This window comes from Chamaea fasciata, unplaced genomic scaffold (genome assembly GCF_029207755.1).
Source record: "Chamaea fasciata isolate MVZ Bird 193981 ecotype frontalis unplaced genomic scaffold, bChaFas1.0.hap1 SCAF_19, whole genome shotgun sequence".
NCBI classification, from domain to species: Eukaryota; Metazoa; Chordata; class Aves; order Passeriformes; family Sylviidae; genus Chamaea; species Chamaea fasciata.
The window spans coordinates 5,112,622-5,138,526 of record NW_027094104.1 but is presented as its reverse complement, the minus strand read 5'-3'; the positions used below and the strand labels follow the sequence as shown (position 1 = coordinate 5,138,526).

Sequence of the window (25,905 nt, the reverse complement as noted above, 5' to 3'; positions counted from 1 at the left end):
CCGGCACGGGGGGAAGGAAGCCGCCCCCTCCCTTCCGCAGCCCCCGCCGTGCCCGGCCGCTGCACTCCCACAGCTCCCGGCTGGCCGTGCCCTTCCTTCCCCTCCTCACAGCACCAGCGACTCAATAAACATGACTTTTCCTCCTTTCTCTTCTTTTTCCTCCTGTTTCCTCTGCCCGCCGGCGCTGCGTGCGGGGTGGCCAGCGGGCTCTCGGGCCGGGTAGCCACCGGCTCGTGGCCTTAAAGTCTCTCCTTTAACCACGACCTTCTGTTCCCATCAAGCGTCCCGGTGTCCTCCAACCTGCCTTCTGTTTCCCTTGCAGCCCCGATGTTGAAGTGGCCAGGTTTTGAGGTGCCCCTGCCCGTAGTTAGTAAGTGACGCTGTCGCGGGGCTGAGCCCTGGGTGCGCTGGGCAGCGGGGGCTGCGCGGGGACGGTGCCACCGCTCTGCTTCCCGCTGCGCCCGGCCGAGCGCGTCCCCTCCCGCCGTCACCGCTTGTCCCCGTCCCGCTGGCGGGAGCTCCGGGGCTCCCCGGCTGTCTCTGCTGCTCGCCCCGCTGCCGCGGCTGCGCTTCCCCGGGATGCTGAGCTGCTCCTGCGCTTGCCCCGCTCCCCGTAACCAGCTCTTTGGTTGTAGGTGTCCGGTGTCCGCCGCTGTCCCCGGCCCTCTCCAGCGGGGCGGGGCATGTCCGCACTAACCGCAAGTTTTTTGAGCAGCTTTTTTTTGTTGTTGTTGTAGACTCGTCCCAGGAGCCTCCTCGTGCTGGCCCCAGGGACGGGATGCAGGAGCCTCCCCAGGAGTCGAGACCCTCCTCGCTGGCAGTGCAGAGCCTGGAGAGCCCCTTCCCCATTTCTCTTTGATCCATGAGCTGCTTTCCCTGGAGCTGCAGACTCCAGCCCAGTGGCTCTTTTTTGCCAGTGCAGAAATAGTTAAATGAGCCCCGGGTGACTCATCAAAGCAACTTTTCCTCTCCCTCCAGTCCTGAGAATCTATTTTGGCATCCTGGGAGGGAAAGTGATCTAAGCATCTGCATTAATTAGGTGTGAAATTAATTACCCTATTTTTAAACAAGAGTCATTTATCTTTTAAGGAAAGAAAAAGCGAACGTGGAGAGGTGAGGGATGGCACAGAGGGGGCCTGGGGCTGACACTGAGTGCCTGTCCCAGAGGGATGCAGGTCCCAGCATCTTCGTTCTGCTCTGGGAGATGGCTGGGGACATCCCAGAGCTTCTGGGGACAGCCCAAAGCTGCTCAGTCCAGGTGCACATGGTAACTTTGCCTGAATCCACGTCAGGGGTAGCAGGGCTGTGCCTCCACAGTGGGTGACCTCCAGCTGTGGGACCTGGTGTGAGGGGCTGTGGCCATTGCTTCCCCTGGGGACAGGAGGATTGTGTGGCTCCGTGGGGAGGGCTGGGGGCAGTGGGCAGATGAGACAGAGGGGCTGCAGGGAGGACAGGGGGTGCTTGGTGGCTCCCCAGGCAGCCAGAGGGACTCCCAGAGCTGCCCACACCCCCTGGGAATTAACTCCTTCTGGGAGAGGACAAAGGGGACCTCCTGGAGAAGGGGTAAGGATGCTCCCCGTGCCAAGGCAGTCCTTGTACCCTGTCCTGGTCAAGTGACAATGGCAGCAGGAGGGTGCTGGGGACACTCCAGGTAGGTGAAACCCAAGGTCAGCCTGTCTGGACTCTGGACTCTGAGAACCTCATCCAGGTGTCCTTAATCTCCCACACTCTTCCTCTTGCATATGAACTTCTCCAGAGGCAGCACAAGGGCTCTGCAGGGAGCTCTGCCAGCTCTGCCCTTGGCCAGGAGGTGAAGCAGTAACCCTCTGCTTCAGGGCTGGGTGATCCCACAGTGCTCCATCTGTGGGAAGTCCAGTCTTGGAGGAGGCCGGAACAGCTTCATCAGCCCTGGCCCCCAGTGGCATCCCCAGCTTTAGGCTGAAGGAGGGTGAGATAGAATATCCCCCTGCAGCTGCACTCAGCTCATCTCTGACCCACCACGGCTTAGCTGGGAGAGGAGCTGAGGAGTGGGGGCAGCTCAAGGAGTGGGGGCAGCCGGGCCAGGGGCTCCGCAAGGCAGAGCTTTTCCAGTTTAACCCCTTCCCAAACGCTGCTGGTCCTGGGGTCTCGCCAGTCGCCGCTCACTGTGCTGGTGCCCTGTCCTCTCCAGGCCTCCACCCCCTGTTAACGCTTCCTTCCTCTTCCTCTTTCTCCACAGGAACCCTTTTGCCAACGTCCAGCTGAAGCCAACGGTGACGAACGACCGCTCGGCTCCACTCATCAGCTGATCCGGGAGCGCTGGCGCCCACGTGGCACTCGCCACCTCCTCATCCTCCTCATCCTCATCCTCGCCGCTGCATGTCCAGCTTCCCAGGACTCCGTTTTTAGGCGGAATTTATTAATCCTGCTGCTTTTAAAAGCCAAAGGCTCAAGCTAGTGCCCTAGTTCTCTCTTCTCTAGACTCCCTCGGTGGCAGAGGGTCACGGCGCTGCCATGTCACCTGTCCTTTGCCTGTGCTAACAGTGGCACTTCCCGGAGCCAGAGCAGCACGTCCCACAGCTGGGGTGGCTCCGAGGCCCAGCAGCAGCTTGCTGTGGGTGGAGAAAGGGGCTCAGCTGGAGAACAACTCTGTGAGCTCACAGTGCTCCAGCAGGGCAGCAGTGGCAGAGAGGACACGGTCCCCCTGCTCTCCCTGCCCAGATGGGAGGGACCCCAAGGCCAGGCAGGACACCGGGACACCCCCTGCAAGCCAGGGGCTGGTGAGAGCTGTAGGCAGCTCCCAGGCTCCCACCAGACCCCGGGTGCTCCAGGCTGGGACAGGGCAGTGGGTGTCAGCACTGCAGCCCCCGCTGGGACGGGGTCAGCTCCTGTCTCAGAGCTCCTGCTGCGCCAGAGCTCAGGATATTGTAGGGAATTACGGTACTGCTGTAAAATATAAGCTAGGAAAAAACCACTTGTGCAGGCGAGGGCAGTGTGTGAGCGAGCCTTGGGGTGCCCCTGCTCCCTGCAGACAGGAGCTCCCATCCGGACCTCTTGCTTGGCTGTTTGCTCTTCCTCTGTTCCTAGGGCTGCATGAGAGAGAGAGAGATAGATAGAGATAAATATGTATAAATATATATACACACACTTGCTAAGCTTATTGCTGGGGGTGCCCACAAGCGAGGTGGCTCCCACAGCCCTTCCCGCAGCTCTTGAGTGCCCAGGGTCACATCCTTGCTCCAAAAACAGGGAGAAGAGGTTTTCCAGGCAGGAACTGTGTCTCCCATGGGTGAGGGGTTGAACCCGAACAGAGTTTTTGCTTTTTCCGTTGTATTTCTCCTTTTGCACTTTCTGATCGCTGGTGCAGCACGTCCTGGTCCCCACAGCCCGGGCAGTGGGTGCTTGGCTGGGCGCTTGGCCAGGCACAGAGTGTCCCCAGCCCAGGGGGGCTCAGTCCCAGTTGGATGCGGTGGCTCATCTCTCCTGGGTCCAGCTCCACTGCAGGAAAACAGCTTCTCCTGTGACCACCCAGGCTCCAGCTCTGCACGAGGCTTCCCTGCTCCATGATGTGCCTCCTCTTCCTCTCCCAGGGCTGGAACAGATGGGTGGGGGCCAGATGGGGCAGGGGCGAGGGAAAGGGCTCTGCTGGGGAGTGGGGCAGTGGGTGGGAGAGGGCTGGTGGTCACAGCCCGGGCTGGGGACAGGCCTTGGGTCCCCTTAGCCACTGCGGTGTCCTCTTCTACCCCTGTGCCAGGGGCTGTCCCCCAGGACCCCCAAGCTGCCACCCTGGCTCCAACCAGCCCCCGGGGGCTTCGCTGCACCTCCTGGCTCGGTGGCACCTGTAAGACGTAACCTGAAATAATTTTTTATGAGAAAACGTAATTTATGAGCAACTCAACCTCCCCAGCCCTCCCTCCTGCACGGTTTTCCCTGGCCAGAGGCTCCTGCCTGGCCCTGGAGCGTGGCCGGGGCCCTCCCGAGCTGGCTCCATCCTGGGTGCTGGGCAATGATCGGGGCAGGAAACAGCTTAAGATATTTTAAAAACTTTATTATTGGCCCGATGAGATTTGACACACATGCTGGGAGCTGTATGGAAATCAGCACTGATAAAAAATACAGCAATTATGACCCGTATTGAGAAAATAGACCATGTAAGAAGAGCCTTTCTATTAAAAAAGTTACCCAAGCCACAGCTCTGTCCTCATCCGCCCTCCGGAGCCGGGACCTGCGGCGCCATAGACCAAACCCGGGGGGTGGGGTGGGGGCTTGACCAGCACCCCTGGGTGCCAGGGGGAGTGGGGGCTGAGCAAACCCTCCCCGTGGTGTTGGGGGGCTGCAGGGAAGGGGGGATCAGGGGGTAGGAGGGTGGGTGCTGCTGTGGGAAGGGAATCCCAAGAGCATCCCAGTCCTGCATGGGCAGCACCCCTGGGTGCTGCACCCCCAGTCAGTGCAGGGAGTGGCCCCCGTGTTGGAAAGGATAAGGAAAAAGCTTGGGAGAATTGGTGTGGGGGGGTTTCAGGCCAGGTGGGGGCTTAAATAGAACACTTGAAAAAGCACTAATTGCTTAGCAGGGGGGAGGAACCAGCAGTGGGGGTATGGGGTGGCATGGCCACCCTGGGGCTGAAGTTGGGGTCCCCCAACGCCCTGGTTGTCACCTGGACCGGGGAACAGCCCCTGGCCCCCACAACAGCCTCGTGAGCACCGAGAGTGCTCCAGCTGAGATACAGCTCCAGGCTGGGCTGGCCGTGGGAGAAGGTGGGAGAAGGGGGGGTGAGTATGGGGACACTGCCAGCACCGGGCTGGGACCCATGGCAGTGCCAGGCTCGGATGGGGACGGGCTCATCCCAAGAGTCCTGGTGCCAAAGCTGTGTCCAGTCCAGGATGGGATCATCCTGTGGCATGGAGCAGAGCCCCTGGCACCAGCCCCTTCCCATGTGGGTGCTGTCTGTGCAGTGTCCCTCATGCCCCTACACAGCAGCCAGGACAGGGGCGGGGGCTCAGGGGGGACATTTCTCACCTCAGGGTTTGGTCTATAGACCCCAAAAGGAACCAGCCCTGAATTCAAGGTTTCGCTCAGCTCCGCTTACTTCTATTTCCTTCCGGAAGCTGGAATTGCACAATTATCCTAAGCCTCGAATGAATTTAAAAAGAAACAAAACAAAGAAACAAACAAACAAAACAAAACAAAACAAAACCAAAACAGAACAAAGAACCACGAGCGCGCCCCCCTCCCCCCCCTCCCCAATACGTCTCTTTGGCAGCAATAACTTAAAATCGCATCAATGTGGGTTCAATCAACAGCAAGTTTTGGTTTTGGGGTGGGTTTGGGGTTGGGGTTTTTTAATAATTTTGTTTAAATACAAAAATAGTCAGGTTGGCGGGTCCCAGTGGGGGGTATTCCCCCCACAACCAGCCCTCCACGTGTTGCTCCCCGCTACGATGGGCAAGGGTCCCAGCAGTCCTCAGGGTCCCCAGCTGGGACTGATCCCTGCAAACCAAGGGAGGGGAGCTCCAAAGCCATGGGAACCACTCTGGGTAGCTGGTGGCACCTCTGGCACAGGGAGGGACATCCAGAGTGGCAGCAGCCAGTGGCCCCTTGGTCAGGAATGTCGTGTGGGGCAGCCACGGGGCGGCTGTGGGGCCGCTGTGGGACAGCTGTGGGACAGCCAAGCTGCCACAAGGTGCAAGACTGAGCACAGGGCACAGGGAGGGGACAGCCCGGGGGAGAAGGGGTGTGGGGACAAACCGCCTCGGGGAGCACATGTGGGCAAGAAGCCAAGGGGGAACTTCACTGGGGAGGACACTCCGCAAATGTTAGCAAGGTCAGGGCACTACCCTTGAAACGCTATAATTTATATATATATATGTATATATATATATATATAAGTGTCTATTTTACACGCACGCTCACAGCCACCCGCACACGCGCACGGCTGTCACCGTCACCCACCGCCTGGCCCCGCGGGGGCCGCGCCGGCCCCGCTCCCGCTCGAAGCAGCAAACGAGTTCCTTCCGATAAAATCTGCCTAAAAATTGCCGAGAGGGGTCTGGGAGCCCACGGGCGGCCCCCGCGCCGGCCCCGCCGTCCTGCGCCGCCCCGGTGCTGGGGCAATGCCGGCTGTGTCCCGGCGGGTCACTCCCGGTCACCGTCTTCGCTGCTGCCTGCAATGAGTGGAGAGAACCATGAGAGTGGCCTGGCCCCCCAGCTGGCCCTTCGCAGGGGTGGCTGTCCCCACGGGGCACAGGGACAGGCTGTCCCATGCCTCCCAGTGCAGATGGAAACAGGGACACGGTAGTTCTGGGCAGTCCTGGGCACCCAACAGAGCAGCATCGCGAGGGGGACCCACCTCCTATGGAGTCCATGTCCGAGTCGGAGACGTGGGTGATGGAGAACCGGGACACTGGGGCAGGTGACACCGTGAACCGGGAGAACTGGATGGGCAGCACCTGTTTCTGTGGCGGCACCAGGGCGGGCACAGCCGCAGGGGGCTCCGCCGGCGTCCCTGGCAGCGAGGCCACCAGGGATGGCTTCACTGGCATCAGGGGGAAGTCATCATCCCACTCAAAGCCACCACCTGGGATACAAAGTGAGGGGGCTGAGACCACTGTGAGGGTTCCACCAGAACCTCTGACCCCATCACCCCATAACTGGCCCCCCATCATCCTATAACCGCTGTCCCCATCACCCTATAACTGCCTCCCCATCATCCCATACCTGCTGCCCTCCCACCAGCCCACAATTACCAGCCCTATAAGCTCCTGGTCTCTTACTCTCTTCTGAGGCGTTACCATCCGAAGAGTCATCAGAGGCTCCGAGCCTGTCTGTGGGGCTGGGGGGGCTGCCACTGGCAGGGGACTGCCCTGAAGGCGAGGGGGGCTGCCCCGAAGGCAGGGTGGGCTCTGGGAAGCTCTGCTCAGCCAGCTCCCGTGTGGGGCTTTCCTGGGGATGGAAACAGCGGGAAGGAACTTCACTTGGGGGCTCGGCTGGAGATGGCTCCCACCACCAAAATACCGTGGAGCCGTGCCCAGCACCCAGCTCTGTCCTCTAGGGCACCCACCTGGTCGAAGAGGTAGATGGTCACATCGTCATAGAAGGAGACGGCCTTTTTCTTGCGCTCCAGGTCCTCGCAGAAGGACTCGGACAGCAGGCTGGGCATCTTGAGGAGGCTGCGCAGGTTCCGGCCGCTCTGGCTCTCGGCCACCACGATGGGCACAGCCGCCGGCTCCTCCTCGCTCTCCTCGCTCTGCTCCTGGATGTTGTAGCAGCGCAGCTCCTCATCCGACTCGTCGCTGTCTTCCGTGTCCTCCTCCTCCTCCTCTGGCTCCTCGCGGCGCTCGGGGGCAGCCGGGGTCGGGGAGAGACCCGGCGGTGATTCGCCCCCTGGGAGCAGCGTGGTGGGACCCCCCGGCGCATCGCCCACCCCAGTCCCCTCCGGGGGCAGCCCCAGATCCCCAAGCCCCAATGCGGGGGTCACAGTCTGTTTGTCCCCCACTGTGACTCCCTCAAGTCCAGCGATGCCCTCGGGCACGCGGGTCCCTCCAACAGCCGATGGCTCCCCAGGGCTCAGTGGCACCGGGGTCAAGAGGAAAGTCTTAGGGGTCACAGAGCCGGGGGGACAGGTATCTGTGTCAGGGCGTGGCGGGCTGCCCGGCACCAGCCCCGTGCCAGCAGGGCTCTGCTCGGTGCCAGGTGCCTGCTCCGCTGAGCTCCCGGCCCCTGTCCCCACCCAGTCCCCCTCCAAAGCCATCGCCGCTGGCGTAGGCACCGCCACCGCAACACCAGGCGCTGCCGGGGGGCTGCCGGGTGCCCCCGGTGGGTGCAGCGGGTCCTCTCCTCGCCCTGTGTCCTGCGCAGGGGAGCGGGGACCCTCCTCTGCCTCCGGGGTGCGGGACCCATCGCTGTCCCCCTCGTCCTTGTGGCCGCGCTCGGCCTCGGCGTCGCAGTCGGAGAAATAGGCAGAGTCGCGGTAGGGGCTCTTCTCGGCCAGGGCGGGCAGCTCGGCCCCCGGGGCGCTGGGCAGCCGCGTTTCAGGGGCCGCAGCCTCGCCCTCGCCCCCCGGCAGCCCCGGGGGCGGCTTCCCCAGCTGGCCGAAGGCCTCGGGCTCCCGGGGCTCGTGGGGCTCCTTAAGGACGAACTCGGGGGACTCGTTGTTCTCGGTATCGTAGCCGCTGTCGAGTGCCCGGGCTTGGCCGGCGGGCGCGAAGGCGCCGGGGCTGAGCACCTCGCAGGAGCTGGCCGTGGAGGGGATGTCCAGCGACTCCAGCGAGTCCGGCGTCCCCACCTGCTTCTGCAGGGACCTGAGCGCCGGGGGCGCCTCCGCCCGCTCCGTGTATTCCCCGGAGAAGTCGGTGAAGACTCCGGAGGTCAGCTCGGCCGTGTCCTCGTCGCTGCCCTCGTCCGCGCTGGGGAAGCTGCTGCTGGAGAAGGTCTTGTCCGGCGTCCGGTCGGCGTCGCTGGCGGCACAGGCGCCGCTCTCGGCCACGGCCTCCGCGGGCGCGGGCGGCTCGGCGGGCTCCGGTGCGGGCTGGGCGCCCTCCGCGCCGGGCTGGCCGGGGGGGCCGGGGCTCGGGGCGGCCGTGCCAGCCGCGGGCGGGGCGGCCTCCCCCGGCCCCGCGGCGGCGGGGAGCAGCGCGCCGCGGGCAGGGCTTCCCCCGGCCGAGTTCTCCTCAGGGTGGGCATCGCGCGGGGCCCCCGGCGCAGGTGGCGGGGCCGCGGCGGGGCCCCAGGGCGCGGCGGGGCTCTCCGCCAGCGTGCCGGGCTGCGCGGGGCCGCAGGGTGATGAGTCACGGCCGTGCCAGGCCTGCCGCCGCGGGGAGGGCGAGCGGCACGGGGAGGAGGAGCCGCCGGCCATGGCGGGGGGCTGATCCTGCCGCGGGCGGAGGAAGTCGTGTCCCGGCGGGGACCCCCCGAGCTGGGGCTGGCCGCGGGGCACCGTGCCCAGCGGCTTGGCCATGAGCCCGCGGAAGGTGATCATGCGGCGGTAGCACCAGCTGTCGCCGGCCCCCGGGGGCTCGCGGGGGCTGCCGCTGCCGATGTTGTTGTTGGAGGAGCTGTTGGAGGCCCACGGGTGGCGCTGAGGCGAGGGGCTGGCACCGGGCGGGCGGGGGGCGCTGGGGGGGCTGTCCTCGCCCAGCTCCAGCGCCACGCAGTCCGGCGGGGCCCCGCTCGGCCCCGCTGTCCCCCCGTACCCCGGCGGGCTGTAGGCGCAGTTCCCCGACGGCGAAACGCCCAGCGGGTCGGCAAAGACACCGGGCTGGAAGGCGGGGACGGGCCAGTCCTGGCTGCCGGGCTGGGGGGGCTCCTCCTCCAGCAGGTAGCCCTCGGCCCCGTGGCTGGGGGACGGCTCGTAGCCCCTCGGCTCCTGCCCGGGGCAGGGGTAGGGGTAGTACTCGGCGCACTCCCAGGAGCCCTCGGCCGCGGGAGCGTGGCCCAGCAGCGGCTCCATGCTCAGGGACACGGTGGGGCTGCCGTCCGAGTCGTAGGTGCCGCCGCTGCGGCCGCCCTGGGCTCTCCAGCAGGCCGGGGGCCGCAGGGCCCCGCGCTCGCCCGTCGGGCTGTAGGTGCACATGGCGTAGTCCAGCTCGGCGCTGCCCTCGCCGGGGCCCTCGATGCGGATGTAGTACTCGCTGCCCAGCGAGGGGCTGTGGGCGCCCAGGATGGGCACCACGCCGGGTGCCGGCATCCCGGGACAGCCGGAGGCCTTGCACTCGTAGCAGGACGGGGACACCCCCAGGCTGAGCCCCGCCGTGGTGGCCGGGTAATAGAGGTCGTGGTAGCGGGCGGCGCTGCTGGGGCTCAGGGAGCCCAGCGGGGCCTGGAAGTGCTCGGTCTTGGTGTGCTCCCACTTGTACTCAAAGTTGAGGCCGTGGCTGGTCTCCATGACGGTGAGGATGTCGTCTCCGTCTGAGGGGAAGCCGTCGGCCGAGAACTGCTCCAGCAGCGGGAAGGACGAGAGCTCGGGGCCGTGGTGGCTGCCGCTGGCGCTGCCGTTGGGCTTCATGGAATTCCAGCGCTTCTCGAAATCCTCCTCCGCCTCCGTGGCCCCCTTGGCGCACAGGTAGGACAGCAGCAGGTGCACCTCCTCGGCCGTGGGGCGCTGCTCGGGCTGCAGCCAGCAGAACTGCATCACCTCGTACCTGCCATGGGGAGCGGCCAGCGTCAGCCCAGCCCCCGCCCGTGCCGCGGGGCAGGGGAGGGGGCGGCTCGGGCTCCTCACCAGCGCTCCGACAGCGACAGCTTCAGCTGGGGCTTGGGCAGCTTCAGCTGCTGCTCCTTGATGGCGTAGGCCAGCACTTGGCGGTCGGAGTAGTGGTCGTAGGGCTGGCTGCCCAGCTCAAACAGCTCCCAGATGGTGACGCCCAGCGACCTGCGGGCATGGCACCATGCTGGGGGTGCAGGGAGACCCCGCCCCCGGCCATCGGCCCCAAAACCACCCCGATGCATCCCGTGGGGCTGCAGCCCCCTGTGCCCCCCAGAGCCACTCACCAGACGTTGCTGGCCTTGGTCTGGTCCACCACGAGCAGGTTGCCGTGCACCTCATCGATGAGCTCGGGCGCGATCCAGCGCAGCGGCACCCACAGCTGGTCGGCCGTCACGAAGTAGTCGTCCTGCCAAGTGTGCAGGGTCAGTACGAGAAAAGAACGTCAATCCATGGCGTCAGGGACCGGCCACGCCGCGGCACCGCCACCCCCCACCTCCCCACCCTCCATCGCTGCCCTCCATGCCCCTTGTTCCCCCAGATCTGCCCCCAGCCTGTCCTAGTCTGCTCCTGGCACCTCCTGTCCCTTGTTGCCTCCCCTCCTTCCCACCTCTGCCCCTCTGCTCCCCAACCCGAGCCCCTCCACACCCTCAGTCTGGCAATCCCAACCCTGCAGGAGCCGTGGGCAGACTGGAGCAGGACGGAGAGACAAATGGACGGGTGAGCAACCCCAGGCTGTGCTGGCAGCTGCCTGCAGGGACCTGTGCCTGGCAGAGGGGCACGTCTGGACCAGCCCAGGCAGTGTCACCCCACTGGGTGCGTGCTGGGGCACTCGGGGGGGGTGAACCTTCTTTCATGCTCAGGGGGGCACACCGGCTGGCACTAAGGGTTCCTCACAGGGTGGTTTGGACCCCCCTGCACCCCAGCAAACACAGGGGTGCCCCGACACCGCTGGGATGGGGGGATGTGTGCACGAGGGTGGGGGGTAGGCTCAGTCGGGTCTGTGCCAGGGTGGGTGTACATGGGGGTACCGCGGGATCCCAGCGCAGCCCCCAGCCCCTTCCTCCCTCCAACCAGCCTTACTTTGTACTTGCAGTGCGAGAGCCCGTAGTCCCCGATCTTCACGGTGAGGTCGGCGGTGAGGAGGCAGTTCCGCAGGGCCAGGTCGCTGCCAAGCAAACCCGGAGCTGTCACCGGCACCGAGAGCTCGAGGGGCACCCACCCGGCACCCGGCTGGGGCAGCCGTGCGGCGGCGGGGCCGTTCCCCGCCCGGCTCCGGGCGTGCCGATAACGCGGCTCTCAGTGCACAGCAGGAATGCGTGCGCGGCCCCAGCTGCGCCGCTGTCCGTCCGTCCATCCGTCACACGCCGAGCCAAGCAGAAGGCGGGTGTTCCCGGGCAACGTGAGCCCTGGCACGGGGCCGGTCTCCCGGGCGGCTGCTCGGGCACTGGGCGGGTCATGCAGCCGGGGCACAGGCGAGACCCCTGCTGCACCAGGGACCACCGAGGCTGGCCTGCCCTAAGGGAGTTCCTCTCCAGCACAGCTGAGCCCCGTGTCCCCCTCCCACAGCTTGGGCACCCTCGTGGGGACCCACCTGCAGAGCCTGGCTCGGGTGGGGACACTCTGGTGGCCCCCGATGGCAGTGCAGCCCCCTCCTCAACAAAATCACTGATGCTGGAGTCTCCGTCTGCAACTCACTCAGCACCAGGATATTGTTGGGCAGGAGGAGCAGTGGTGGGGCAGGAGCACTGGCACTTTGAGAACCCCTCCATCTGGACCCCTGCTCCCCCCAGAACGCCGGGCCAGCCTACCTGTGGATGTAGTTGTTCCTGTGCAGGTGCAAGACACCACAGGCCACCTCACACGCCATCCTCTGCAGGGTCAGCATGTCTGGGGTCATGGCCTCGGCCCCCCGGCAGCTCCGCAGGTACCCCTTCAGGTCACCCTGTGGGCAGTGCCACTGTCACCCTCGGTGCCCAGCACCCATGGGGCATGGCAGGGAGCGGGGCAGGGACTCACCAGCGGGCAGAACTCCATCACCAGCAGGTATGGGGTGACCTCGGCGCACTGGGCCAGGCATTGCAGCAGGTTGGTGTGCTGGAGGGCTCTGTGTGGGGCACAGCAACAGGGGCGTTTGTGCACCACCGCCCTGCCTGTGCTGGGACTGGCCTGGGAGGGTTGGTGGCAGCCCCCCGGGAACCATTGCCCTTCCTGTGCCAGGGGGATGGCACCAGGCCCCAGGAGCCATCGTCCTGCCTGCACTGGGGCTGCCACAGGGGCTGCCGGGAGCGGGTACCAGCACGTCCCAGCGCCCGGGATGTGTCACAAAGGGACATTTGTTCAGCTGTGCTGGGGCAGGAGCAGTCCCGTGGCCCCCCTGCTTGGCCCAGCTCTGCCCATGACCTCACTGCTGCCCCATGCCATGGCCAGTGGCTCCTCACAGCCCCCGTCCTGCCACGATGTTGGGATGGAACTGTGCTGCCCCAGAGCAAGGGGCAGCCACAGCTCTGCCGGGCAGCTGAAAGTGGCACAGAGTGGATCTGCCCCCATGCCACAGGATCCCCACTCCCTGCAGTGTGCAGTGACCCCAGAGGTACCTGTAGGGCTGCGCTTCTTCCAGGAACTGCATCTGGTCCTGCACACTGGCACTCGCCTTCAGCTCCTTCACCACCACCTGGGTGCTGCTGATGCCCGAGTTCACCTCCCCCAGGAACACCTGGGGTGAGGAACAAGCTCATCTCTCCATCCACACCCCAAACCCCCCTGGCACAGCCGGGGCCCCATGTCCCACCAGAGTGGGGTGTCCGGGGGTCTCTGGCCCTGGGCTCACCTTGCCGAACCAGCCATGCCCGATCTCCTTCAGGTACAGCAGGCTCTGCCGCCCCAGGTCCGCCGACTTGAGGAGCTGCACTGTAACAGAGCCCATCCAGCTGCCCGCGTGTCCCCCTGCCCCCCTGCCCGCATATCCCCCTGTCCCCCTGCCTGTGCTCCCCACCAGTCCCACCCAAGCCCTGCTGTCCTCACCGTGCCACCCGGTGCCAGGCCTTCTGCCACCCCAGGATGCTCCGGAGCATCCATCCCCAGGAATCCTGCATCCCAAGCATCCTCTTCTCCAGGCATCCTCCCACGACAAGGGGACGTGGGGTATCAGTGTCCCCAAACGGGATGGCAGCAGAGCTGGCTCCCTGCCCCTTCTCCTCCGCAGGGTGTACAGAGCCGAGCCCGGCACAGCGCTGGCATTTAGCCCCTTCCCGGCCCCCCCGGCACAGCCCGGCCCCTCGGGAGCCTGTGCCAAGGGCAGGCAGCAATGGGGCCATTGTTGGTCCTCTCTGCCTCCCCACTGTGGCCATTCTTTGGGCAGGGAGTGACACGGGGTGGGAGGGGGCACAACCAGGCACCCCCCACATTCCTCTCCCACTCATGGGCTTGTTTACATGGGACCAGGACTCACGGGTGTCACCATTCAGGGTGGCCGTGTCCTGTCCCACCCCAGTGCTGCTCCCCTGGGCTGGGACACGCAGTGCCTGGAGACAGGGACAAGGGACCCTCGCACAGGGGGACCCTGCAGCACTCCCCAGGGACCTCAGCTGCCTGTTCCTTGCCAGGGCTCTGCTGGAGCTGTCCCTCCACAGCAGGGAGGGATCCCCAGCATCCCCACATCACCCTGTGCCCAGTGATGAGGGTCCCCCAACCACATCATGCAGGGGTCCTGCCCCCACCCTGGCTTACCTGAGCGCCCTGGCTGCTTGGCCATGGGCAGGGACACCTTGGTGAGGGGCAGGACATAGACCTCGGGGCCATGCTGGGGGGCAGGCGAGCCCTGGGCCGACAGCTCTGTCACGTAGTCATCCCCCTCGGCATTCTCAAACTCCTGGTTCAGGGTGCAGGGAGGGGGGTGACAGACCGAGCAGAGACAACTGACCCCGTGGGCTCCCCATTGCTGGTAGTGCCCTGCACACCCCTCTGCCCCGAAAGGCTCATGGGGGCCCAGAAATCCCACCCTCCCTCCCTGCACACAACCCTGCCCGCACACGGGGAAGGCACACCCTCTCCACCACCCATCCCATTACCTGGCTGTGCCACCCCGGCAGCCCCCGGCTCCCAAAAGCCGCCCGGGCGAGCAGGTAGGCGACGGTGAACATCTCGCCCTGCCAGGCTGTGCCTCATGGCGCTGCCGACACCCCCAGCACTGCCCCGTGTGCCATGTGCCACCGCGGGCCATGAGCCGCGTCCTGCCGGACACCGGCCCGGCCGCGCGTCCCTAAATACGCAGTGCGGGGGCACCAGGGGGTCACTGTCCCCCCCGGCACGGCGAGGTGCTCCGGCGGTGTGGGACGTTACACAACACCCGGCGTGTCCCCTCCAGCCTGACCCCCTCCCGCCGCGGGCGCCACAAGCCTCCACAAAAATCTCAGCAATTAGGGAAAAAGCGTTTTCTCGGCACATTCTGTGCCTGTGAGGTCAGGGTGCCTCCCACCCTCGGGGGCGTGCGGGTGGGACCCGGCCCTTAACCGTGGCGTGGCCTGGCCCCGCACGGAGCCGGGAGCACGGATGGGTCAGGATGTGACCGCAAGGATCCTGAATCCCATAGACCCACGCTCTGTGGAGTTGGGATCCAGGATACAACCCCCAGCGTGATGAGCCCCAGCAGGCAGTGAAGGGCTGAACCCCTCCCTCCAAGCACTGTTGTCCTGAGCCAGGACACATCCAGCCCTGGCGCTGGGGCAGAGAATTCTGCACCAGGAACACTCAGACACCTCCATCCCACGCTGGGTCCCTGGGAAGAACCCCCCGCCCTGGCCTGGGGAGCCCCACCCTGACCCCTCAGCTCACCTTGAAGCCAATGTCCCCCTTCTTGCAGCACAGACAGGCCAACATGAGGAAGATGAAGGTGAAGAGCCCCGAGAAGGAAACGGCCACAACGGCCAGCGAGGAGGACCAGGAGAGCTCACTAAGGGGGGTGCCGTCTGTGGGGACACGAGGTGGTCAGGGCTGGGGGCACCAGGGAGGGGTCAGGCTGTGCCATGGGGTCCTGCCTTGGTGGCGTTTATGGGATATGGGAGCACATCAGGGCTCATGGGGGCTTGGGCACGGAGCTGTCAGTGGGAGGGGGGTCCCAGTGTCTGGGTGCCCCCTTCAGTGGGGAGCCCAGGCAGGACCTGCATGGGGGGTGCATTGTCCCTGTGGAAGCAGGGGGGCAATGACACCCTGTGGAGAGAGGCTGTACCAGCTCAAGGGTCCCAGGCACCCCCACCCAGCTGAGCCCCAGCTCTTGGATTTGCCCCCCCAGTGGGTTTGGCCACAGCACGGTGGCATCCCAAGGCTGCTGGGACACTACACCTGTGGGAGCAGGAAGGACAAGAATTTGGTTCCATGAGCCCCACACTGGGCCCCAGGCCACTGGGGATGGGGAAGGGACATGGCTGCACTGGCTGGGCACCGCATCCTCTGGGCACCAGCATACCCCAAATCCCAGCACCCGCCACCCCACTCCAGCTGTGCAGTGTCCCGTGGGGTGGCAGGGCACACGGTGGCCACGGTGGCAGCAGAGGTGGCCGTGTTGCAGCTGCCCATCCCCAGCAGGCCCTGCTGCCAGCTGCAGCTGCCACATTACTATTCTGCCCGGAGCCTGCCCAAACAACCGGCGCCGTTGTGGTGGGAGCAGCCGGAAGGTCGTGGCACTGCCAACAGAGCCGGTCACCAGAGACCCCCCACAGCCCCACAGTGTCTGGCTGGGACAGGTGCCCTGTGCTCAACCATGAGCCTGGCACAGACCCCCACCAGTGCCGTGGTCCCTCCCTGGGTCACCAAGCCCCTTGGGGATGCTCATGGCGCACACATGGCTCCAGCACGTGGAGCTTCCCTGTCCCTGTGCCCTGGCCACGCTGCCCTGCCCTGGAGCTCCACCACGGGCTCCCCTGTGTCCTTGAGACCAGCACCTGAAGGGCACCGGGAGCTGGGGGAGGTTCTGCTGCCCTGGTGGGCACTGGCAACACCCGCTGCTCCCGGGCACTGCCTGGCACCACGTGGGGTGGGCACAGGGCACCCTGGCTCCCCGTGAGTGGCCCCAGGGGCCTTGGCACAGCCCAGCCGTGCCAGGGAGCAGGGAAGGAGCTCCAGAGCCATCTTCTGAAGCTCGGGATGCAAAGCCGAACCTGGGAGGAGCGGGGGGCGGCGTGCCCCCCCTTCCAGCTGGTTTCCATGGTGAACACACTTTGTACCGCCAACGTCACCATTTTCCCTGGATAGTGGGACAGCAAAAGAGAAAATGACTCACTGAAAAGAGCCTTTGAACAGCAACGGGGAGCAGAGCACGGGGACGGGAGCCCATCCGAGGGGACCGTCAGCTGAGCTGCCCCTCAGCTGGGGAACTGGAGGTTCCCAAGGAGGACAACAGGCCAATGAGATCCAGCTGGTCCTGCCTCAGTTTCCCCACCTGCACAACCAGAGACCTGCGAGCCGTGACCAGCCCAGACTGCGCAGGGGCACCACCACTGCCGTGACCTCCTGGCACCTTCTCTCCCTGTACCCACAGCCAACGGTGATGGGAAGTGTGGCATCATCTCAGATGCCAGATTATCCCAAAACCAGGTCAGATGCACCTGCAGCAGCAGCTGCTGGAGCACTGGAGTGCAGGGAGCACCAGGACACAGGAGGCACAAGAACACAAGCGACGCCAGGACGCAAGGGACACTGGGGCACAGGGCTGGCTGAGTGCAGCCTGAAGTACCCCAGGACTCTCAAGAGAAACCAGCGCCCCCAGCACCTCCTGCCCTCCATTCCCAGGCTCTGCCTCCCACTCTCTCAGCAGGAGTGAGGTCCCTTGGCACTGAAGCTGTGCCCTCCCCTGGCCTTCCTCACCACAGGGGTCAGGCTGAGAATGGCCAGCTCGGTGCATCCCTCAGAACTGCAGCATCACTCGCAGTCCCTCCACCCAGCGGCACCCAGCACCCAGCGAGCCCAGCCGCGGCTTCCTGCCGAGTCAGGGATCAGCCACCCTCACCCGGCCAGCCCGGCGGGAGGGGACTCTGGGGAGCTGGTGGCAATGGGGCTGGTGGCAGCAGAGAGGCCACAGCTCCAGGGACACCCGCCCCAGCCTCACACCCAGCCTGGCAAACGGGAGCAGAAGGGACACGGAGAAAGAGGGGGGATGTCGGATGCGGTGAGGTGCAGTGGGATGCTGTGGGGTGTGATGGGATGCAGCAGGGTGCAGTGGGATGTAATGGGATGCAGCAGGGTGCAGCAGGGTGCAGTGGGGTGCAGTGGGGTGCAGCAGTCGCCCTCCCACCCCACGGAAGCCATCGCACACCCGCAACAGGCACAGCCCCGCCCGCGCTGCCCCCCCCGCCTGTTGCATCGCCCACCCAGCGCAGGTCGCGGCCCCACCGCCGGCTCCGAGCGGGGCCGACCGGAGGCCGGAGTGTCCCGGTGCGGTGCCGCTGCCGGTGCCGCTCCGTCCGGAGCGTGGCCGTCCGTCCCCGCCGCCTGTGCTGACTCACGGCCCCGGGGTGGCCGCGGCCGCCGGGCCGGCCGTGGCCCCGGTGCCGCCGGCGGGGCGATGCTGCGGCCGCCCGGCGATCCCGGCGGAGCCCGCCCGGCCAGCGGCGGCTGACGTGTGCGGAAGGGCCGAGCCGGGGCTCCCGCAGAGCCGGCGGCAGCTCGGGGCTCCCGGCCCGGCAGAGGCCACGGGCACAGGCACTGCCCCAGGCTCCGGGGCACGGCACACCCCGAACCCCGCTCCCATCGGACCCCTCGCTGCAGGACAGCCTGTGCCTCAGTTTCCCCACTGGCCTGGGAGGGCTCCCGGGGTCATCAAGGAGGGGATGGATGCTTCAGCGCCTTGGGAGCATGGTCCATACATCCCCCTTGCCCACTCGCCGCCCACCGCGGATTCCAGCCTGGAAACTTGTCAGATCCTGCTGGGAAAGGTTGGATTTGGGCACTGAGAAGGGTAGGATATGGGCAGGATTGGGGCAGGAAATGGCGCAGGATTTGAACAGGGAGCAGGGCAAGATTGCAGCAGGATTGGGGCCGGATTAGGATGGGATTTGGGCAGGGTCAAACACTCATGTCCCTCAGTCCCTCTGGCCCCAGGCTGCTCACTCCCATCCACTCTCCCAGTGCAGGCACGGCCCTGGCATCACATTAATCCCTGTGTCCATGGGCAGCTTCCAGGGAAGCAATTTCACAGCCCGCAGGACGCGTGCTCTGCTCACCCGCACAAAACCCCCGCTGCCGTTTGGGCTGTGAGCACAGGCTGGGTCTGGGGAACTCTGCAGCTCCAGGGAAACTGAGGCAGCAGCAGGAGCTGGGATAGCCCCCCCGAGCCATGGAAGCAGCCATGGAGCAGGGTTGGGGCTGGCAGTACCCACGGTGCCAGCCAGGAGCCTGGCACAGAGCCGGTACCCACAGCATCCTCCCCTGGGATGCCTCAGGGTCCTGGCATCCCTCGCAGTGGTACCCAGAGCCTCCTCCTCCAGGCTGCGGTAGGATCCAGGCATCCCCTCTCCAAAAGCAGGAGCAGGGAGCAGCACCCTTTATCCCCATTGCTGGAGACCTTTCCCACCAGGAAGAGCCAGAGGCATTCCGGCAGCCTCTCTGGTGATTAATAGATCAGTTAATTGTGAATTCCAGGCACGCCTGGCTAATCCCTTCTCCTTCTCTATCTTTTGAGGTGGCGTATTTCACCAAAAGGATTGATTCTGCCCTTTAATTCTGGTTTTACCATCTCGGGTTGAAACAGCAGCAAACAATAAATAGGTGGAAAATAACAGAAAATCATCCATTATTTTGTGAAGAAACGAAATAAAAACAAGGACTGTGCTAGGGACAGGCCGGGCTCCGGCGTTGCTGCGCACACACCACGCGTGTCAGCCTGATTAGGGACAAAAAATCAAGTTCCTCCATCAAAGCCCGCCCTGATGCAGAGCCAAGAGCCAACAATTCCCTCTGTTTCCACGGCAAATAATACTAATATTATTGTGCGAATATAATTGTTATAATGTAATTCTAATAATACTCTATATTATAATAATATCTAGTAATAATATGCTATTATTATATATAACATATTAGAGTTGTGCATGGAATTATTTATAGAATTATACATGGAATTACATATATTGTATTTTTATATATAATTATATAGTCTCTCTGGATTATAGAATTATTAGGATTTTAATAACATATCGTAATAAATAAAAAAATACTATAAAAGGCATGCAAAGCAAGCTCAAATTGATTATTTAAACTGAACTCTCGTGCTTGGTGTTCCAAGTGAGTGATGTGAAGCTCATCCCACACTGGCCAGGCAAACGCGCTGTCCTGAGGGGCTGGGAAGGACCTCGGTGGCCGGGGGGAGCATCCAGCCCTCCCCTGACAGGGATCCCTGTATGGAGCCCGGGAACGCCGTGCCGGGGGCAGTGCCACCCCAGGGCAGTGCCGGGCACATGGCACCGGCCACGCCGAGGCTCTCTCAGAGCCGAGCAGCATTTACGTAACAGCGGGGCAGCCTATTTATATCCAAAATGCTCAGCGCCGTTATGAAACCAGGAGCTCTGGCTCCGGAGCGGGACGAGGCCGAGCGGTGAGCGGGCAGAGGGGGCCCCATGGCACAGGAAGGAACCTGGGCTTGGGGTCTGGCTCTGCCTCCCAGCACAGCCCAGATGCCGCTGCCCCAGCCCCTGGTGCTGCAGGGAGTGGGGCTGGGCATCAAGGATGCTCAGGGCACGGAGTTGGGGAATGCTTGGCACTTCCCTGCCCCATGTCCACCCTCAGGTCAGTCCGTGGTGCCCAAACCACCTGCAGGCACGGGAGCACACAGAGCAGGGTGGCTGGAAAATCCCTCTTTTGCCACAGGGATGGCAGCAAGGATGGCTGAGAGTGGGCACAGCGCACAAAGTGAGCTGCACACAGCCACAGAGGTGTTTTGGGAAGGTGAAGGGCCATGGTGGCTGACACAGTGGCCTGGCAGTGGGACATCCTGGCACAGCTGGGACGGGAGCCTGGGAGCTCGTGGATCCCCTGCCCAGCCAGGCGGGCAGTGCTGTTCCACTTACTGCATTTGCCCACACTGGAATTTTCCTTCGCTCCAGTAATTAAAACAAACGGCGTTCACCCCGCCGCTGGCACCAGGCTGCAGGGAGAACGTGGCTGGCAGAGGGGAAGGGGTGGGAACCGGGATCCCCCCAACAGTCTGGGCTGTGGGACAGTGGCTCTGCGGGAAATCCCCGGCCTGTTCTCATTCCTCCAGTGCTCAGCCCTCCCAAATCCACGATCCCCACACCCTCACTGCCCCTTGGCTGGTTCTGAGCTTCACCATGAGCCCGGTGCCAGCTCTGAGCATCCCAGGGTGCTCCGTGTCCCCCCAGTATCCCTGGTCATGGGGCAGCTCTCGGGGCTTGGCCAACGGCAGCAATGGCAGTGGCAGCCCTGAGACAGCTGCACGGCGCTCCGATGGTGCTTCCTGGGCTGCCAGGGGGATTAGTGCCCACAGGAGATTAATCTTCCTGCCACTGGGCATGCTGAGTCAGCAGACAGCAGTTCCTCTCTGGGCCAGCCCTGTCACCCTCCAGCCTTACAACACAGCCCCGTGGGGTCCCTCTAGCTCAGCCCACCCCTGGGAGCAAATTCCCACTGCGGAGGTGAGGGGCCACTTGCTGGGGCAGGAGAGCACCTGGAGTGGCAGCAGTGCAAGGTCAGGACAATTATCCCTGCATCCCACCATCCCTGGATCCCACCCTCCCACCATCCCTGGATCCCACTGTGCTACCCTCCCACCATCCCAGGCAGTGTCCCCCAGCACCTCTTCACTTGCTGGATCGGTGCAGCACAGGGTGGGAACAGGCTCAGCCATGGCACCAGAGCAGCCCAACTGCCCCTTTGACCCAAATCCTGGGATTTTCCAGCCCAGCAGTGGGATGGCGAGGAGGTGACGTCACACCAAGGCAAAACCTGGGATGCTGCCTGCCTACAGGCACCAAATGCTAAACACAGACCCCGGCTGCGTGTTTAACCCACACCTGGCACCAGGCTGGCAGTGCCATTGCTGCCCCACATCCCCTGCCGTCACCAGGGTGCCAAGGCTCAGCTCAAGGCAAGGGGGGCACCGGAGCCCTGCTCTGGCTGGGAGGACGCGGTGCCAGGGAGGGCAGAGCCACGGGCTGCCCTGGCACAGGGTGTCCCAGGCAGGGCTGGGAGTGCCGGGCAGGGAGCCCGTGAGTCACAGCCCTGCTCCCCCCGGCAGCACCGGGCCCTTTCAACCCCGGCATATTAATTTCTCCTAATTGGCTTTGACAGGGATCGGTGTCAACGTTCCAGAACACACCCGTCCGTGTGCATGGGGCAGGAGGGAGGGAGGGGAGAAGGGAGGGAGCAAAGTGGCACCCTCAGGGAATAGGATCCTGGCTCTGTCACCTCACTGAGCCAGGTGGGGGCTGGCTGCCCTGTTGTGTTGTGCCAGTGTCGTTCCCTGTGCCAGGACAGGGGGTTTGCCACATGCCACCCCACGCTGCCTGCCCCTGGCATCTCTGTGGGCACCGGGAGTCACCTCCTGCCTGTGTGCCCAGCTCCTGCTGCCCTTCAGGCCGGTGTGCCATACCCCAGTGGGAAACATGTGGCAAGACAGGATATCGGGCACAGTGCTGCCACCATTGTCACCTCCTAGGCGAGGAGCTCCCACTGCCCTGCCCCAAATCCCCTCCGTGTGTCCTGTCCCAACAGCACCTTCCCCCCTGTATAGGGCGTGCCTTGCCCTGATTTTGGTTGCCAGGGTCTTTCTGCCTTCTATGGCCCCTTTGCCACCACAGTCCCCCAAGTCCTTTTCCATCCTTGTGCCAGGAGTAGCTGGAGGCACTGAACATGGGGCACCAGCACTGTCACGCTGTTGTCATTGAGTGGCCTGGGGCAGTGGATGGCAGCAGGTACCAGGTGAACCCAAAAACACGGGGCTGGGGGGCGCTCTGCCCATCCTTTTCCTTGACTCCCCAGGGCAGGGAGTGGACACCCAATTCCCATGGGAAGCCCAGATGAGGGGTGCTGACTGGGGCCAGCAGCGTTGGGTCATGCTCTGCTGGTGGCTCCAGTGCTCCATGCAGGAGCATCTCCAGGCCTGGCCCAGGAATGGCTGAGGTGAGATGGGAACCACAAGGCTGCAGGGCTGGGACCCTCCCCCAGAGCCCCCAGCACCTGGAAGAGAATGAATCCCTGGCAGAGCCAGCACAGCTTGACACAGATGTTGGGACAAGACAAAACCAGCAGGTGAGGCCGAAACACAGGCAGCTGCACTGGCACATCCCTGTGGCACCTCCACCCCAGGTGACACCGCTGTCACTGTTCCATGCCACCAGGCCACCTATGGCCCAGCTTCAACAGCAGTTGCCTCCAATCGTGCATTTCCAGGGAATGCAGGGTCGGGAGGAGATGCTTCCCTCAGCAGCACCAGAGCCCCTGGGCCCCTCGTGTCCTGTCCCAGCTGTGGTGCCATCATGCCCTACAAACTGCTTCTCCCAGTTGCTCCCTGGCACAAGCCAGCCCTAGGGAGCCAGGCTGGCACAGGCAGCCACGATGCCACACAGGCAGGAGCTGCTGCCACATGGAGCAGATCCACAAAGCCGTGAAAGCCAGAATCTGGTTTGTTCCCCCCTTTAATTCCTCTCCCGGTGCTGGTGGGTGGCAGCTGCTCGGCAGCGCCGAGCCCTGGGCCTGGCAGCACAGCGACAGGCAGGGGTGGAAACAGGGCTGAAGGGTTTTGAAACCAAACCTGCCTTGTGAAGCCCCAGGCTGGCAGGATTCGCGTGGAGAGGGGCTGCACCAAAAACCAAAGCAAAATCTCCTCAAGGGCTGAGCCGGGCAAACGGCTCCATCCCGGCACTGCCGCATTTTGGATGTAAATAATGAGATTTTCGAAGCAAATAACGAGCGGCAGGGGACAAAGTCCCCGTTCGGTGAGTCCTGGTGCGGCTCATTTCCAAATCCCCCCACGGATTCCGACCGTGCGCAGCCGGGGGAGCGGGAGCAGCGGGGGAAGGAGGGACCGGGAAGGCGGCGGGGAGGGATGCGGGAGCCCGGCACCGACAGCCGGAGCCTCCGGCACCACCGCACCCGGCACGGGCACCGTTTCGCCGCCTTCGCGGTGCCGGAGGAAGCGCCGGGAGCGGCGGCACCGCCGCGCGGCTGCCGGAGCCGACACGCGTTATCCCGGGCTGGTAAACAAAGGGCCGGAGCCGAGGGCCCGCCGGGCCCGCCGGACGCTCCCCCGAGGGGTCCCGGTGGCCGCGCGGTGCCAGCCCCGCACCGGGAGGGACACGAGGCGGCGGCGAGGGGCGGCGGTGAGGGGCGGCTGCGGCGGCCGCAGCCCCAAACACGCACCGCAGTCGCCAGCCCCGCGCTGCTCCGCGGCTGCAGCATCTTCCTGCAGCTGCGCCGCGGCCGGAACACGGCGCTTACATAACGCCTGCGCCCCAAAACGCCGCTGCCGTGCCCCGGGACCCCACCGAGCCCCGCCGGCTCCCCCAGCCCCACGGGGGACCCTCAGCCCCCGGCTCCCCGGCCGGCGCGTGTCTCAGGCGCTGGGGGCTCAGTCCCGGCTCCGTCTTCCTCCTCCTCACCATCACCATCCTCCCTGTTGTTATTATTCCGTTTCAATCCCGGAGATGCCTTCAGAGGCAGCGCAGCCTCGGGATTCCTCCGCGCTCCAGCCCGCGGAACAAAATGCCGCCCGGCTGCGGCAGCGATCCCGCCACACCGGGACGTCCCGCGGCTACACCGGGATGTCCCACCGCCATCCCGGGATGTCCCACGGCCACATCGGTGTGTCCCACCGCCACCCCGGCGTGTCCCAGCACCACACAGGGGTGTCACACCGCCACACCGGGTCGGGTCCGGCTGTCAGAGTCGGGAGCCCGTGCAGTGACATTCCCGGCGATGAGGACGAGGGGATGCTCTGTTCGCGGCGCAGGGCGATGCGGGGATGCTCGTTCCCGGTGCACCGGGAGGACGGCGCGGGCAGCCGCTGCGGGGCTGAGCCGGGCACACGGCGGAGCACCGGGGGAGGCTCGGCGCTCGGGAGGGGGTGCGGGTCCCTGAGCCCCGGGGCTGCGGCACTTACCGGGGTCGAAGTGGGAGCTGAAGGCGAGGCTGGGGCTGAGGAAGGCGGCCGCCATGGCAGCGGCGGCGGCGGGGAAGCGGCCCATGGCGCGGCGGCGGCGGGAGCCCCACGGCCGCCGGCTGCCGCTGGCCCCGCGCTGGGCACGGCGGCGGCGGCGGCGGCGGCTCCTCCTCCATGGCGGCCCCGCGGCCCCGCGCCCCGTGCCCCGGGGAGGGGCCGCGCCGCCGCCGAGCAGCGGGACCGGGCGGGCGGGGGCGGCAGGTGGCGGAGCCGCAGCCCCGGGACCGCACCGGGACCCGCGTCCTCTCCCCCGGGATGCGCCGCCGCCGCCCCCGCGCGGTCCCGCCGGGATGGATGGGGTCCGTGGGGGGCCCTCGAATGGAAACGGGACCCCCGAGGGGCAGCCGCCACCCTGGAGAGGGGCCGGGACCAAGCAGGGGCAGCCACCCCAAGGAGTGGGGACGGGACCCCCCGGGAGGGGGCTGGGACCCCCCAAGTGAGGAACTGCTCCGGCGTTGACCCATCCCGGGCACTGCCGGCTTCTCACGACCAGAAATGGGGTCAGGAACGGGAAACAGGGACGGGATGGGCACCTCTGCCCCCTGCCACCCTCACAACCCCCCGCCAGCCCTCCTCATACACACACCCTGCACCCCAACTCTGCCCCTGTGGCCCAGAACAGCCTCACCCTGCAGCCCCCCAGTCCCATCCGAGGGGGAGCAGAGCCCCCCAGCAGCCCCAAGCCCATGCTGTGGTGTCCCCCTTGGGCTGGGGGGCTGCCCCATGTGGGGCCACGGCTCGGCCTTGTCTGCTCGACACCACAGCCCCAGCACATGGGAGTGTGCCCTCCAAACAAGGGATGCTCCAAAACCCAGCAGTCCCAATTCCTTGGCAGGGAACATCCCACAGCTTCATATACACCCCCCAGCAGCTCCCAGCCTGACCCTGGCAAAGCTGTGGGTGCCACTGGTCACCGAATCCACTTGGGAACCAGGCTGGACTTTCCTTCAGGGTCATGGCGGGATGGTCCCACCCTATCCTGTCCCATCCCATTCCTGGGAACCCCCTTGTCCCACCACTTGCTGGGCTCAGCTCTGAGCACGGGGCTCGCACATCCCCACCGCCAGTTTGAATATTTAAAGCCAAATTTTTGCGTACACGATTAATTTTTTACAAGCCTTCAAGCCTGCACAGAACAGCACCACGCTGCACATGTCACGTTGCCACAAATAGATACAGGCCTGGAAAAATTACCGGCTGCTGGGAGAATAAACACGTTGGAGCCAGTTTCTCCCTTGCCTCCGCATTTCTCTGCTCTGGAGCAGCTCTGTCCCACAGGACCGCCCCAGTCCCTCTTCCAGGGGTAGCAGGCGACTGCTGATGCCCCATCACTCATTTTGGAGACCCCCAGATGGGGTGCAGCTTATGGGCACCCCATTGTCCCCACACCCTGGGTCCCTGGTTCTTTCTGGATGTGCAAATGGCCATGATGGGACATGCAAACGGGTGCATGGGACAGCCTGAGCTTCACCATGAGCCTTCTCGGGCCTCAGAGCAGCCAGAGGTGGCACTGGCACACCTGGCACACTGGCAGTGCCTGTGCCAGAAGCATTTGGAGTC

General features: G+C 64.8%; 2 protein-coding genes across 11 annotated transcripts in view; one reads left to right on the top strand and one right to left on the bottom strand.

The window, feature by feature from the left end:
- Positions 1-4,171, top strand: part of BAIAP2 (BAR/IMD domain containing adaptor protein 2) — a 38,943-nt gene extending 34,772 nt beyond the window's left edge. For 3 of the 4 annotated variants that reach the window (XM_066200524.1, XM_066200527.1, XM_066200521.1), the window contains one exon: positions 2,219-4,171. In XM_066200524.1, coding sequence (XP_066056621.1) covers positions 2,219-2,288 — 70 coding nt within the window. In that variant the 3' untranslated portion in view covers positions 2,289-4,171. Of the gene's footprint in view, positions 1-322; positions 371-2,218 lie in introns of all 4 variants that reach the window. The other variant, XM_066200523.1, reaches the window with a different exon arrangement.
- AATK (apoptosis associated tyrosine kinase) lies at positions 145-24,403 on the bottom strand. Of its 7 annotated transcripts, none has more exons than XR_010723449.1 (15): positions 24,286-24,403; positions 15,012-15,145; positions 13,908-14,049; positions 13,009-13,088; positions 12,776-12,894; positions 12,198-12,285; positions 11,990-12,123; positions 11,262-11,346; positions 10,466-10,605; positions 10,197-10,346; positions 7,038-10,116; positions 6,751-6,919; positions 6,327-6,554; positions 4,997-6,141; positions 145-3,832 (listed from the first exon to the last, which is right to left on the bottom strand). XR_010723449.1 is itself a non-coding variant. In XM_066200516.1 (14 exons), exons 1-14 carry the CDS (start codon positions 24,368-24,370, stop codon positions 6,113-6,115), a joined length of 4,662 nt encoding a protein of 1,553 aa, XP_066056613.1. In that variant the 5' UTR covers positions 24,371-24,403; the 3' UTR covers positions 4,011-6,112. The 7 variants fall into 7 exon arrangements, 4 of the variants coding, with proteins under 4 accessions (XP_066056613.1, XP_066056615.1, XP_066056616.1 ...); XR_010723450.1 differs by having other exon boundaries at positions 5,930-6,141; XR_010723448.1 differs by lacking the exon at positions 145-3,832 and having other exon boundaries at positions 4,011-5,085; positions 5,930-6,141.
- Positions 24,404-25,905: the final 1,502 nt, after the last annotated feature.

What these genes read in the sequence shown, in the direction of transcription:
- AATK (XM_066200516.1), bottom strand. Translation starts at nt 24,370, where the DNA reads ATGGGCCGCTTCCCCGCCGCCGCCGCTGCCATGGCGGCCGCCTTCCTC. An exon ending in GGCATGGCTGGTTCGGCAAG is followed by an intron (nt 12,895 to 13,008) that starts GTGAGCCCAGGG and finishes TCCTCACCCCAG; the next exon opens with GTGTTCCTGGGGGAGGTGAA. An exon ending in ACCAAGGCCAGCAACGTCTG is followed by an intron (nt 10,347 to 10,465) that starts GTGAGTGGCTCT and finishes CCATGCCCGCAG; the next exon opens with GTCGCTGGGCGTCACCATCT.